Here is a 13,498-nt window from a genome sequence, read left to right as displayed (position 1 = left end):
TTTATGACCGGAAAAGAAAATTAAAAAGATTGATATGAAGGTTGCCCTGAAGAAAAACTGGCAGATTCTAAGGAAATAGATGGTGAGCTGCATGTAGACTGTCAAGAGAGAAAAAAGAATGGCTGTTGAGCAGAGGGCAAATTGAAAGGGCATAGAACAAAGAGTGACTTTGAAAGAAGGAAATTAAAAATAATGCGGGAGTAGAAGAATACTTAGTATGTCATTAGAGTGCAGACAGGAGGAAGAGGAGCCAGAACCAGACTGCTGGGAGGAGGCAGCAAGGTGAAGAACTATTTAAATGAAGATGGACATGGGGAAAAAATGCAATAAAAGAGGGCTTTGGGGAAAAAAAAAGAATACAGACAAAGCAGCATTTGACTAAAACAAGTCTTCTAGAGTCTCAACTCATTTAGTTGGGGCAAGGTACCTTATTTTCCATGTTCGTGCCATGTAAGTCAGTGGTAGATTTAAGTAACTTACTGGGTGTACATGGGGCTGTCCAGTTGGGAAGAATATGGAAGATTCTCTGGTCTGAGGTCTGTTCCAGTCCCTTAATTTATTAGACAAAACTATCACAACAATTTATCTACCTTGCAGACTAGAATCAAGTAGGAGAAGGCGTGGAAGAAATCAGCAGTTAAAATAAAAAGATTAACTATAGCAACAGTACATCTGACCTTGTCTGTAATGCATTTAAATACTCTGTTACATTGGTATCTAAGTCTGTCAGCATCTTCATGGGACTTACTCTCTGCAGGTGACTCTGCAGTCAGTTTGAGCTTAAGGATGGCAAATAAAGAGGGAGCTTATCTCACAGGAGAGAATCCTCATTTCATGTGCCCCTTCATTTTGCTAGTAACGTAGTTTATATTAGACTATCACAGAACTTAAAACAGTAATAATACTGAAAACATGGACCAAAATTCAAGTTCCAGCTTTATTTGAATACCTGAACAACTGGGCTGCTGAGTCAGACACCATCTTGTCTAGTCTCCTTGTGCATGAATTTTGTGTTCTTTAATGGCCCAGCTACAACAAATGGAACAAAGAATAGCTTACCTGTACCAGCCTCGCTGGTCATGGGAGATGAGGGTTAGTACTTTCTCCAGCTAAGGAGAGTCCAGCACTGCTGCTTGGTTGTGGTCTGACAAGGGCAAGGATAAAGGTTGAGTATGAAGACAATACCTGCCTGTTGTATTTTGGGGATTGTGAGCTTTTGCATTCAGAAGAGGACTCTGGACTCCGACTTTTGAGTTGGCAGGGAAACATGAGGTGCAGCTGTGAGCTGTGTGCCTGCCTTCCCAAGAGACATGAGAGTCTTCATCACTCTCCTGGGCACAGCATTTACCATAAGCTTTCTCTAGGCATCTTCGTGCTCAGAGTACGTTTCCTTGTGGCTCATATTTCTGGGACAGTTCTTTCCCTTGCCTGCTGTTTTTAGTTCCATTTCCTTTTTTCATTCCACTGAAATCAGGTACTCTTTAGATTTGTGGTGTGTGAGTAGAAGCTGTCTTGGTTCCTCACCCCAGATCCTTGATTGGAGGTGACCTTCAAGGACTTGCCCAGAGTCATATGGAAAGGCACTGGCAGAGCAGGGTCTTACAGCCATGTCTTGTAAGCCCCAAGCCAGAACTTAAACTGCTGGATCATACTCCTCTGATGTCAAAGAAGATAACAGAGTATTTGAATGTTTCTCTGATAGCCTTTGTATTGAAGGATCTTGATGGCAGAGATTTTGTTGTCTTGTGTAATATTCAATATCATCTAATAAACAATACAAACAGTTTTACACTTCATGTTTATTATCGGTATTAGCTAAATTCTCTGTGTTTGGAATTTAGACAGTTATGTATGAGAGTTGAATATTAACTTTTATTCGTTTAAGACAATGTGCATTTGTCTCTCGGGTAAAGGTCCAAAAATATTAATGAAAACTAATATTTTCATCTTGTGGTTTCTTCTTATCTTTGAAGGTACTTGCATGTGCTTACATGTTTTGCCTGATCAAGCTTCTGCTAGTTACGTGTGCCATAAAACATAAGTGCATATAACTACACCTTTAAAAATGAATGATTCAGCATTACTACTCTAAATATGGCTGCTTTGATCACGAGTGTTGATCGAAACAGGCCAAATGGTTTTTCCCTGAAGAGGACATATGGGGTATTTCCCTATAACAAGCATCTAGGCTGCAGCAGTCTGTTAAGGGGCATCTTGCTTAGCAGTTCATTTTTGACACCAACAGCTAAAATTATATTCCCAAGATCCCTAAATTTGGACCCATAAGAGAGAAACATGCTTCCATGAGAGGAGCTTGTGGGTTTCTGCTGCTTTTCCTGCCTTCACGTTTGTCACCAGTGCTGCAGACTTCTCCGCTGGTTTCATGTGATCCCTTAAGGTTTTTGGACTATACAGCAATGGAGCTGAAACTACTGATACATGGTACCATTCTTCAGAGCTGTTGAAGTAGTTATACTTAGTTTTCTTTGTTTTTCTCTCTCTCTCTTCAGACTCCATGTAGTGCTATAATAAATCCTTCTGAGATATGCAAAGAGATTACAGTGTTAGTGCTATTTGAAATAAAATAATATAATCTTTTTAATTGCAGGTTCCATTGCAGCTTATAGAAAGTGTTGAGTGCCGTGATATATTTCAACTTCATTTGACTTGCAAAGACTGCAAGGTTATAAGGTACGAATAGGTTGAATGTTGAATGGGGGGTAACTTTGCTTTCCACATGCTGTGGACAGCTGTGATGTTTTAAGGAAATGTTTTTTCTTACTTAGTGGACTTGCGTTCCCTCAAAAGATTTTCTTTTGTCTGATTTTGCATATGATGGCTGGGCATTTTTGTAAAGAGGATGGGAGCAAGCTGGTCTGCATTTTTGCTTGCTATGATACAGTATAGCAGCAAACCTTGGTCTGAGCCTAAGTGGCTGATCTTGATTTTATTCTGAATTAATTTTAGTCTCACTGCGTTTTCCCTGCCTTACAACCAGTTCTAATGTATTGCTTCAATTAGTTACAAGATACGGAACTAGATAAAACCACTGAAACACACACTTCTTGGAAAAGTGTTTAATCAAGATTTGGGGTTTGGAGGGTTAAGGTATGGGCTTGTGCAGTTCTAGGTGAAACTTTCAGTCTGGATAGCATCAGCCACCCTGCATTTTTAAGAGCTGTGAGGGTACAGTTGCTATCCTTAAGACATAGGAGCCTATTGGAAAAGAAAGTGAGGGAATAAGGTAAAGCCAGGTCTGCAACCCACTCTGTAACCCGGTACAGGAGATAGCATCATGTAGAAGGGAATATTTATTTATGTCTGTCCTTCAGCAGGCTTCAGAGTCTGCCCCAGGGGTCTCTGAGCTACTGAGCCTGAGCTACAGCTATTTCCTACTTTCCTGCTGCAGAAATGAATTTTGATCTATAAACTTTAATTAACAAGAAAGGAACATTTCTTTTTGATTAAATGTTTGCTGGCAGTACCTTTTGTATAATGAAATGAGCCCCAGTCATATCTGAGCACTTAGAATGTTTAACAGGCCAGCTGCTTCCTGAAATGCTGTATTTTGATGAGGACTGATTTTACTTTAGAAGTAATATTTAGTTTAATTTGAATTAAATATTTAACTTCCTCTTAACTTGTAGCTCTTGACATTTAAAAAAGTCACCCTTCGTCTCTACATTAATTTGTTATTTCTCTTCAATTGTAGAATGAATACAAATTATTTGTATTTATGCCCTTCCTTATGAATTTCCCTTCAAAATTGCATCTCCGAGAATCAGTACTTGGTGACCCTGGCCGTTGGAAGATCGTGAAGTACAGGGCTGAGATACCAGATTTAGAACATGTTCATGTCTTTTCGTGAACAAAGTAGTTTGTGTTTTGAATAATAGGGCTGAAGTGAAGATACTACTTGTTCTTTGCAACGCTAACTTTAAAAGAATTTAGAAAGAAAATGGGGTCTTTAGGGTGAGATGATCTTGTCTGACTACAGATGTTTAATAGAGAATTATCCAGTCTAAGCTAGTAGTTTCGGCTTGCTTTATAGTCAGTGATGGGAAATAAACACCTCCAGGCTGCAGTTCCTCGCAGCTATTTAGACACGTTTCATGAGTTGGACTTGTCTTTTTCCTTCCACTGACTGACTTTTAGGTATTTGCAGGTAGGGGTAATAAATCCTGCCCTTAGAGAATACAGGTGCTATCATTAACTATGAATGCAGTAGAACACAGACTGAGCTGAATGTAAATACTTGGTGAATACTTTATAACTATAAAATCTTGAAGAAATCTGTCAGAGCAAAATAAATCACTGATCTTATTTCCACCCTTTTATTCTAAAGGGTCCAGTAATCCTCTTTGAAAAGGCAAGCTAATGTCGTTTTAATACACTGCTTTGAAGATTAGTTTCTTCTGTGCAGGGAATATTCTTGCTAGTTGTTGTTGTTAGTCTGTAATGTTAGGCAAAGCTCAGTTTCAAAAACATTGTTCGTGCTTCCCACCAAGGCCAGAAAGAGAATCTTAGCCTATGAGATAGGGCAATAATGTAAGATTTCAGATACTGGAGTTTGTCGTCATTATTCTCAAATTAAGTATATTAGTCAAATGGATATTTCTCCTATGTCTGATGAAAAATGTGTTCTTGTTTATGGGAATACAATGCATAGATTATAATGTATGCGATGGTTTTGTGAGTTTCCATCTGAGACCACCAGTCAGCAAGTTGCTGTAACGCATTCCTGTCTTTGATTGTGTGAAAGCTGCAGACTGAACTTGGTGGTACTGTCCTTGGTTTTGTAGTAAACGCATGCATAAATGTCTCCCTCATTCATGACTAGTAGGGCATACTGCTGGTTTATTCACAATCACAGAACATTGCTTTCCTGCTTACAGTTTATTTTGACTTCCAAAGTGTATGTTTCTTTACTAATATCCAAAGGTTTCATTTTTACTCTCAATTAGAATGTACATAGAAGCAGAACTAAGTTATCAGTAAGATGTTTGTTCTCACTTTTTGCTTTCACAGATGTTTTCATAGTCAGCCTGTCAGATCTTATAGTCTGGCATCTTTTCCTGAAAACTAATAGTCAAATGTTTGTTTCTGGGACAGGTGTCAGTTTTCTACTTTTGAGCAGTGTCAAGATTGGCTTAAGCGACTGAACAATGCCATCCGTCCTCCTTCGAAGATAGAAGACCTTTTCTCATTTGCCTATCACGCTTGGTGCATGGAGGTGTATGCTAGTGAAAAGGAACAGCACGGGGATTTGTGTCGGCCAGGTATGTGGAAGCACTTTGGGGATCATCACAAGTGCATTGACTAGTAACTGCCTGTTTGCTGAAATCCAGAACTTTCAAAAAAAGTTATGAACAAATTCAGTCTGTGCTGTTGTAAACGGAACCTGGAAAATTCCAGTATGGGCTTTTTTTTGTACATAAGTTCTTGCGCTTCTTCACCAGCTGGTGAATATACTGTATGTGGTAATTATATAGGTATAGTATACCTTCACTTACAGCGAGCTGTCCTTTAATGTCTTGCATGTCTGCCGCACAGTCTGAGTTTTGTTCTGTCTGAACAAAGGCGAGATTAGCTCCCGCCATAGCTACTTTGGGATCAATATGCAAAGCAGTACCTGAATATCCTGAGGAAACTATTGTGGTGGATTTCATTTAGTCAGTCATGTATAATACTAATAACGTTTTGTTCACCATGGCAGCAACTTTCACTCTAAAACATCTTGTATTGATTGTGCCCACATTTTTGTAATTGCCTAGAACAGTGGTCTTCAGCATGGATGTTGAGGAGCAGGAGGTGAAGGAGAAGGAAGTCCCTGAGCTGCTCCTGAGGTTCATCACAGCTGCAAGACAGCGACTTATTTATGTGAAATATCCTTGCTGGAAGGTTTTAGAAGCCCACAAGTAAATAAAAGCTAAAAATTGGGATGCTGGTGGTTACAGCACTTGTTTGAATGTAAGGAAATCCGAGTTCCAGGCCCTCTCCTATCTGAGGTTCTCTTCGCTCGCAATTCACATATCTGAGAAAAGTGTCCCAATTATCAGGCTGAGGAATGTTAGTGTGCTTCTAGCCTTGTTACTGCAGCTGGTCTGGGGCTGAGCAAAGACTGTCATCTCTTTGGCGCCTGAGGAAGAGCACTCAACCGGTAGCACACAAGTGGGAGGAGGTGCTCCTTGGTTCTGGTTCCTGTTCCTGCACTTTACACGCTTTGTTAGCAGTTACTGAAAAAAGGCAAAAAAATCCTCAGAATTTTAAACTCAGGTCTTTTTCCCTCCTAACTAAATTCAGGAACTGGAAGATAGCAGACATGTAGATGGCTTGCTAAATCTCCTTGTAGTCCTTTTCCTCACTGGAACAGACAGGCTTCAACCTAACACTAGGTTAGGATAGGAAGCAGCATTTACTTTTTTATTAACTTAGCCATCAAATTTTTTTCTTGTAGGTGTGTCTATCAAATCATTTGCTTTAATGTGGTAACTTTCTTCCCTGTAGCTTGCTTATTTCTGGTGGTAGACATTCTCCTTCTAAGAGCTGAATTATAGTTGAAATAAATCTATGGGAATGTAATTGAAGTTAATCCCAAGACATTGTAATTTATTTTTTACATCCAAGGAGCCCAGTATTTGGTAGATATGGACAAAAATACTAAATTGCTTCAAAGTCTATCTAAGTATCAACTTCTGGGGAAAAAATGTAAGTTGTTATCAATGTATGTAATGGGAGATATGAACTGTGGCTCACAAAGTCAGCTTTTATAGTCAGAAGGCACAAGTCCACAAAATGTGTAGCTTGCTTTTTCTCTGATTTTGAGAGTTGATTGGGATGCTTTGAAAGTATTATCCATCTTGGCTCAAAATGCCTCTTAAAATACCAGCATTTCAGGAGGAATGGACAGAACGTTAAGGCTAGGGTTTCATTTCTCAGAGGAAAATCTGTGATTTCACGACATGCACAGTAGTGGAAAAGCTAAGAGGGAGAAATCAAAAAGAATATTTCATTTTCATGTAGTTTTATGTGTTTCTCTTAAAACCCACGAGCAGTATGCAGCATCAATGATTGGAGATACTTCTAGTATTCTCATTTGCTATCCAGAAAAATCTTTAAGGATGTGTCACAAGTTTTAATGACTATTCCTCAAAGCACCTGATAATGAAGCCCATCCTCAGTGCTGCAAGAGCATGCTGCTGTTCCAATAAAAGGTGTTTTTTTTTTTTTTTAAAAAAGTCACTGCTAAGCAAGAACATGACAGAGGTTGTTGTCTGGCTGGAATGTATTGTCCCAGTTTCACCTCTGCACTTGACAAAGGATCAAAGGGCTCCTCACAGAGCTGCCATCTCTATGGGGCCATCCAGCTTTTGTAAAACAGGGACTCAAGCAGCTGATCTGTTGGAGTAGGTGGCTGGAAGATAATAAATTCAAGCTCGTGCAGAGTTCACGTGAGAAGCGGGAAATTGTTGGCAAGCTCCAGTCTGATTGGTCTGGTGATAGGGGAGTAGAGCAGAACTACAGTGCCTGTGTGATACTGAGAGTAGCCTTCTGCAGAAAGTGCACGACACGGGAGGCAGAACTATTTCTTTTTTATGGTACTGTTGTACCAGTGACATGATGTAAAGGGAATAAGTGATGAAGGTCAGTCAGGTCCATAGATTTTGCCACCACGTACCTTGAAGAGTGAATAATCTCCATTTGCACACAGTGTCATTCTCACTTTTTACCTTTCAAAAAGTGTAAGAAAAATAATCTCATTATGCAGATCTCTTGCACATTGTCCATATTGTAAAGCATGTCTAGGTTTGCAAAGTACCATTTTCAGTGTGTGATCTGACCTGTGGGAATGAATAACATTATAGCTTTTCTTGCACAGTTAAGTCGTGTAGTTAGGCTGCTATCTTTATTCTTAATTTACCTATTTCTCTGTATTTATCTCTAATTGTTCTGTAATGTCACATAAAAAATTGTTTCAGATGTGTACATTTACATCTTTGAGATAAATATGTATCTACATATATCTCAGGTATTGAAAGACTTTAAGGGTTTTCTAAAATACATAATGGAAAGATGTAATACTTAAAGCATTAATTTTTCAACAGATTTTTTTTTCCCCTGTTGGGTGATGCTCTGCCTCATGATTTAATGATACAGTAATTTAGAGAGACAAGCAATGAGCAGACTTTCAGAATCATTTTATCTAGTGTTGCTCACATGCTCATTAAATTTATCACAGTTCTTAGCTCTGTGAACCTGGAAATTTTGTACGTTATTCTCTTCTACGTGTTGATTGAGTACCTTCTAATTCTCTAGACTTTTTGTCTATCAGAATAATTATTCTTTATTGCTATTGTGTATTTTTCAGTTGTGTTTTGATACTTTTAAAAAAGTGTCTAGGAAATAAATGGAGCTCATTCCAGTTCCTTTAATATATTAATCCAGGAATTTGTGAGGATCTTGTGGCGGATATTTCTGTCAGACAATCATTTATGCATTTTATCTTCATATCTCCATGACTCGTGGAGGAATAATGTCCATTTTACAGATGGAAAACTGAGATGCAGGTTAAATTACAGGGCTTGCCTACAGTCATACAGGAAACCTGTGGCAGAAACTGCATACTAAATGGAGATTGCCCAACTTCCAGACCACATTCCATGTATTGGATACCCCTTCACGTATCAGTCAGACCAGAGCTTCACATTCTTCTCATTGATAGAAAATTCTTCTGAACTTCACAGAAGAAAAACTACTACTGTTTTCCCACTAAGACTGCTGATGGATCTAAATTGCTTTTGCTGATGTGCTTGGTTCCGGTCTACAGCGTTATTGTTTCTTATATGAATTTACAGAAGCTGGTCATTTCAGAGAAAAAGTCCTTGATGGGCTCTGACATTTCTGGAGAGTTGGCCAGGGAGAGCCATCAGTACAAGCTGTGGGTCTCCTGATACAGATTTTCAAAACAGGGTTGTGAAATGTAGATGGTGTTTTTGGACTGTTCCTTTCTCTTTTCAGTTTTTAATAGGCATGAGTGCAGTGGTGGTTTTCTCTAACTATTTTGAAAAGCAGGAATCTTATCTTATTTTGCATTTATTTTCTCTCTGCTTTTGATACCCAGGAGAACATGTAACTTCAAGGTTTAAAAATGAAGTGGAGCGGATGGGTTTTGATATGAACAATGCCTGGAGGATTTCCAACATCAATGAGAAGTACAAGTAAGTTATGTGGGCTGCTGATTCATAGCCAAATGGCATCTCAAAACACCAATTTTGTTATAGCAGATTACTGGAACTTTTTCCAGGTTCTACAGTTCCTAATAAGGGACAACTAGAATTATGGCTTTTCGTTGGTTTATGGAAAAAATGTGCTTTTAAAGTATTATTTAATATCTTATTAGCTGCTACAATTTTTGTAGGCTTAGAAATACCGGATTTTGATGTGCTTGCTGGAGGACTTCTTAGAGAATAAGCATTCTAATGGAGGAAAGGGAAGCCTTAAGTGAGCAAAGAAAGGAGTTTGAACTTTTAAAAAATATTTTTATTGTGTCTTATTCTCTAACTTATGACAAAGACTTGTATTTAAAAAAAAAAAAAGTTGGTTTGCAAGAGTTAAGCTTGTAGAACCCGAAAACAAGAGAAAACACTTTCTGTGGTCCTGAAAGCATAGACAAATGTCCTCTTCCCTAGCTGCTGGAGCAGAGAAAGGTGTTCCTCCATTCACGGTTGGTAGGACAGAGTGTACTGGCTGATCCCTAATCCAATTCAGAGCAAAACCAGCAGTAACACTTTGTGATGAAACATGGTTCATTGCTCTGTCTTTGCAGGATAATGACTTGCAGCTGGGAGTTGGTGTTGCTGCAAGAAGAGTATCTGTCTTGGTCTCTAAAAATCTAGGGAAATAAAAATAGCTATCCCTTACATATTTAATCCTAAAGAAAAAGGAAAAAAAAAACTTTATATGTCACGGAAGCAGAATGACACAAACTACTCCTTTCCTTCTTGTGGCCAGCACTTGAGCAAAGAGCACTTTTTCAGGATGATTGATACACTTTTCTGAATAGAACGGTCTTAGACATGTGGTCGTGTCTGTCCTTCTTGTGCAGTAAATGCATCTCTTAAGGGGATGGACTGGCGATGAACTAGTTTACGATTCAGCAATATATTACAGTCACTACTGACTGCTTGCACTGTTCTCATTGGCAGTGATGGCTTTATTAGTTAAATTGTAGAGTAGGAGGTGCATCTAGTAGAAGAAAGTTCCAGTTAGCCAGTCAAACATAAGCCAGTGCACTCAGAGTCCTGCTTTTGGCGAGGGTTGATTAGCCAATGTACTTTTTCCACACTTACACAAGTTTTCTGTCTTGAGTCCAGTAGCCCAGGGTGGCTCTGCTTCTGTGTTTTGTGACCCAGAAATCGGGTGGCTAATTCTTTAGCATGGAGAGATGTGAAATTTCTTTTCTGTGGTCCAGTTTATTTCAGCAGCTGGAGTTAAAAATCACTTACCTGCGAATTTCCCAAGAAAACACCAGCTTGAATCTTCTAATTCTGAAATGCATTTATGCACCTCGATGTTCACAGTGCTTTTTGTGTATGCGAAGGAGGAGTTTATTGACATACAATGAAACAGGTATTAAGAAAATGGCAGTTTGCTGAGATGAACAGCTGTCAGGTTGCTTATACTGCTTGTTTGTGTGTGTTGTCTGGGAAGTGTGTGACTGCTGTGTCGCTTACTTTCAATACTTTGCACCACTTTTCTCACAGGCTCTGTGGTAGTTACCCCCAGGAAATCATAGTTCCCGCCTGGATCACGGATAAAGAGCTAGAGAGTGTGGCAAGCTTTCGGTCCTGGAAGCGTATCCCTGCTGTTGTGTACAGGTGAGGCTCTTGCAGGTGGAACAGCTTTCCCCAGGCTGTAAATGGGGTGTTCTAGCAAATAAAAGCTGAAATAAGTTGTAACTGGGAATCTTGGCTTGTAACAGAAGGTGTTCAGGCTCCAGAGTGTCCCCTCACTGAGCCTGACAGACTTTAGCAAAAGTGTTAAAGGTATTTTAAAATAATATTTTTATAATTTATTCAAAGTAAAGAGAGGTCTGGCTTGCATTTTACTGTATTTTTGCATGTATGACGTGATGTGGAGGGATGCTGCGTGAAGGCCCAGGACCTGCTAGGGTAGAGTTGGAGAACTAGGCTGGGAAGAGGCAACAAAACCTGGCATAGTCCCTCTGTGCTGCCTGGTGGAGTGGTGGGAATTCCACCCTGGGAATCTGTCTGGGGCGAGGTCCTGCTGTACCGCTCCAGAAGGATCCCAGAAGCGGTGCAGAGAACAGGACCTTGGAACAAAACGCAAACCACCCTAAGGGTTTAGGTATCAAACAAGGATGACGGGGGACTCCTCGCATGAGAAAATGTTCAGACCTGTATTTAACTGATGGCAAAGTATGACCTGTTAGGCCTGATAGCTTGGGGTCTTTGTCTCTACATTTGCTACCTATATATGTATTGGTTTGTACCTATTCAAAACTCCAAGAATGTGTGAGACAGCAGCACATACTGGCCCTTGTCAAGCCATAAATGAAGCAAGGCAGATTTACTACACATTCACTCTGAGTGGGAGTAATGGTTTGTATTTTTTAATTCCAAACACATATTGTAGGAGCACTCAGCGTTTGCATCTCCTGCAAGTCATTCCTAGGGCAGTCACCTCAGTTAAGATTGATTTTATTTTTTTTTTTAATATGAAAATGAAAAAATGTAAGATGACGACATCAACACAGCTGAAGAAATGATAAATGGCATCTCTGGCTAGGTACTCCTTTGGTTTTTCTCTAATTCTCATCTGGCTAATACTCGGACTGCAGTATAAACAAGGACAAATACCAAAATTATTTAAGGGAGATAGAAAACTTAAATTACAAAAGAATGTACGTGTTAGCTCTATCTACATACTTTAGATAGTTTTAATCAGACAGTCTCTTCCTTAGATTGAGTCCAGCAATTCTTCATAACAAAACTGCTTTTCTGAGATACTGTTTTTTGGCAGCTTCTTTAGTAAGAAGTGTATTTCAGCATCTGGTTTTTTTTTTTTTCCCAAATATTCTGGAACCTTTCACTTAATAACGTGGCCACTTTCCTGGTGTAGTTATCCTCCCATAAATGTTTAAAATCTCTTTAAAAAATCAGATGACAAAGGGATTAAAAAGATAATGAATACTGATAATTCCATTAAGTCTGCCTAGCCACCCATTCCTTCTAAACAGACAGAAAGGAAAAGCTGTTCTCTGAGTGGCAAGCTACATTAGAGAGCAGTGAAGTTGACGTATTCATCCACCTTGGGTCGGAGGAGCAAGTGTACAAGAGTTAAGAGTAGGCTACAAAATGTTATTTACCTAGCTTAAGAGTTCTTGTTCTGTGAAAGGAGGACAAATTAGCTTGTGGCAGCAGACCATTATCTTTAAATCCTCCTGTCTTTTCTCCTTTTTCTTCCAAATAATGGAGGTTAGCATAGTCTCTTTCTGAATGTTAAGGAATTGCTCCATCCTCTGTTCAGCTCTGTGAGGGGGAAAAAATGCTTTCCAGCATATGCTAATTTTTTAAGACTTAAGGTATTTTATTATTATGGTAGTACATTGAAGTATGTATATTATATATATGTATAAAAGAGAATAGTGTAATTTATATATGGGTTTGTGTTTGACTTTGAACACTGCATTTCAGGCCACTTTGCACCTTTTATGCAGTTGTCACGTAATTGGGGGACACCTCACCTGCAAGCACGCTTAACACAGGGAAGCGTCCCTCCTCCTTTCATCCCTGTACAGAAGGAAATCACTTTCGTTGCATTCTTGGGTACAGCTTGCATTCGGGGGGATTTATGGGAGAGTGATTTAGATGTTCAAAAGACCTCATAGACTGAAATTGTTTTATCCCTGGCATTCAATTTTCTGCAGTTCTGATGAGACTATGTTAAATTACCACATAGTATTTCATTTGTAATCTTAAAATCAGTGGGAGAAAAGTTTTTCTCTTTTTTACCTTGTCTTGACATTTAACAATCCAGTTCATCATTCTGCACTCTAATAGAACTCATCAGCTGGTGGTTGATGGTCCATATGATTGGAAATCCATGTAGAGTTTTCTCTATATATATGTTGCTGTAAAAATAGCTTTTTTCTTACTTTCGGAGGAGTAAGGAACAAAAATTCATTCAGCATTTTTTATGTGTTGAAGATGATTTTGGGACTATTAGGTTCATTATTGATCACATTTTAAAAATCTGCTCTTTTTGCTTTACCTCAGGGGGAAAAAAAGCAATAATGATTTTTTTTTATTCATCCAATAATTTGTCTCAGATACTGAGCACTGGGACAGAGAGAGACCAGAGACAGACACTTGGCAACAAAAAACTCATTGTCTGTTCTTGTAAAGCATTCAAGAGCTATGACAGTAGGCAGAGGCTGAAGAGCTGAGCGGGCTGACTTCAGAGGCAAGCTTCAAAA

General features: G+C 39.0%; 1 protein-coding gene across 3 annotated transcripts in view; it reads left to right on the top strand.

Annotated features, from left to right (window-relative positions):
- Positions 1–13,498, top strand: part of MTMR3 (myotubularin related protein 3) — a 48,721-nt gene that overhangs the window by 6,717 nt on the left and 28,506 nt on the right. For all 3 annotated transcript variants that reach the window (XM_050906929.1, XM_050906928.1, XM_050906927.1), the window contains exons 4-7: positions 2,609–2,691; positions 5,113–5,279; positions 9,122–9,218; positions 10,764–10,877. In XM_050906929.1, the coding sequence (XP_050762886.1) occupies positions 2,609–2,691; positions 5,113–5,279; positions 9,122–9,218; positions 10,764–10,877 (461 nt within the window). The remainder of the gene's footprint in view (positions 1–2,608; positions 2,692–5,112; positions 5,280–9,121; positions 9,219–10,763; positions 10,878–13,498) is intronic.

The sequence above is a fragment of the Gymnogyps californianus genome, chromosome 16, assembly GCF_018139145.2.
Source record: "Gymnogyps californianus isolate 813 chromosome 16, ASM1813914v2, whole genome shotgun sequence".
Lineage (NCBI taxonomy): Eukaryota > Metazoa > Chordata > Aves > Accipitriformes > Cathartidae > Gymnogyps > Gymnogyps californianus.
Note: the sequence above shows the minus strand (reverse complement) of the source record. Positions and strands in the feature narration are given on the sequence as shown.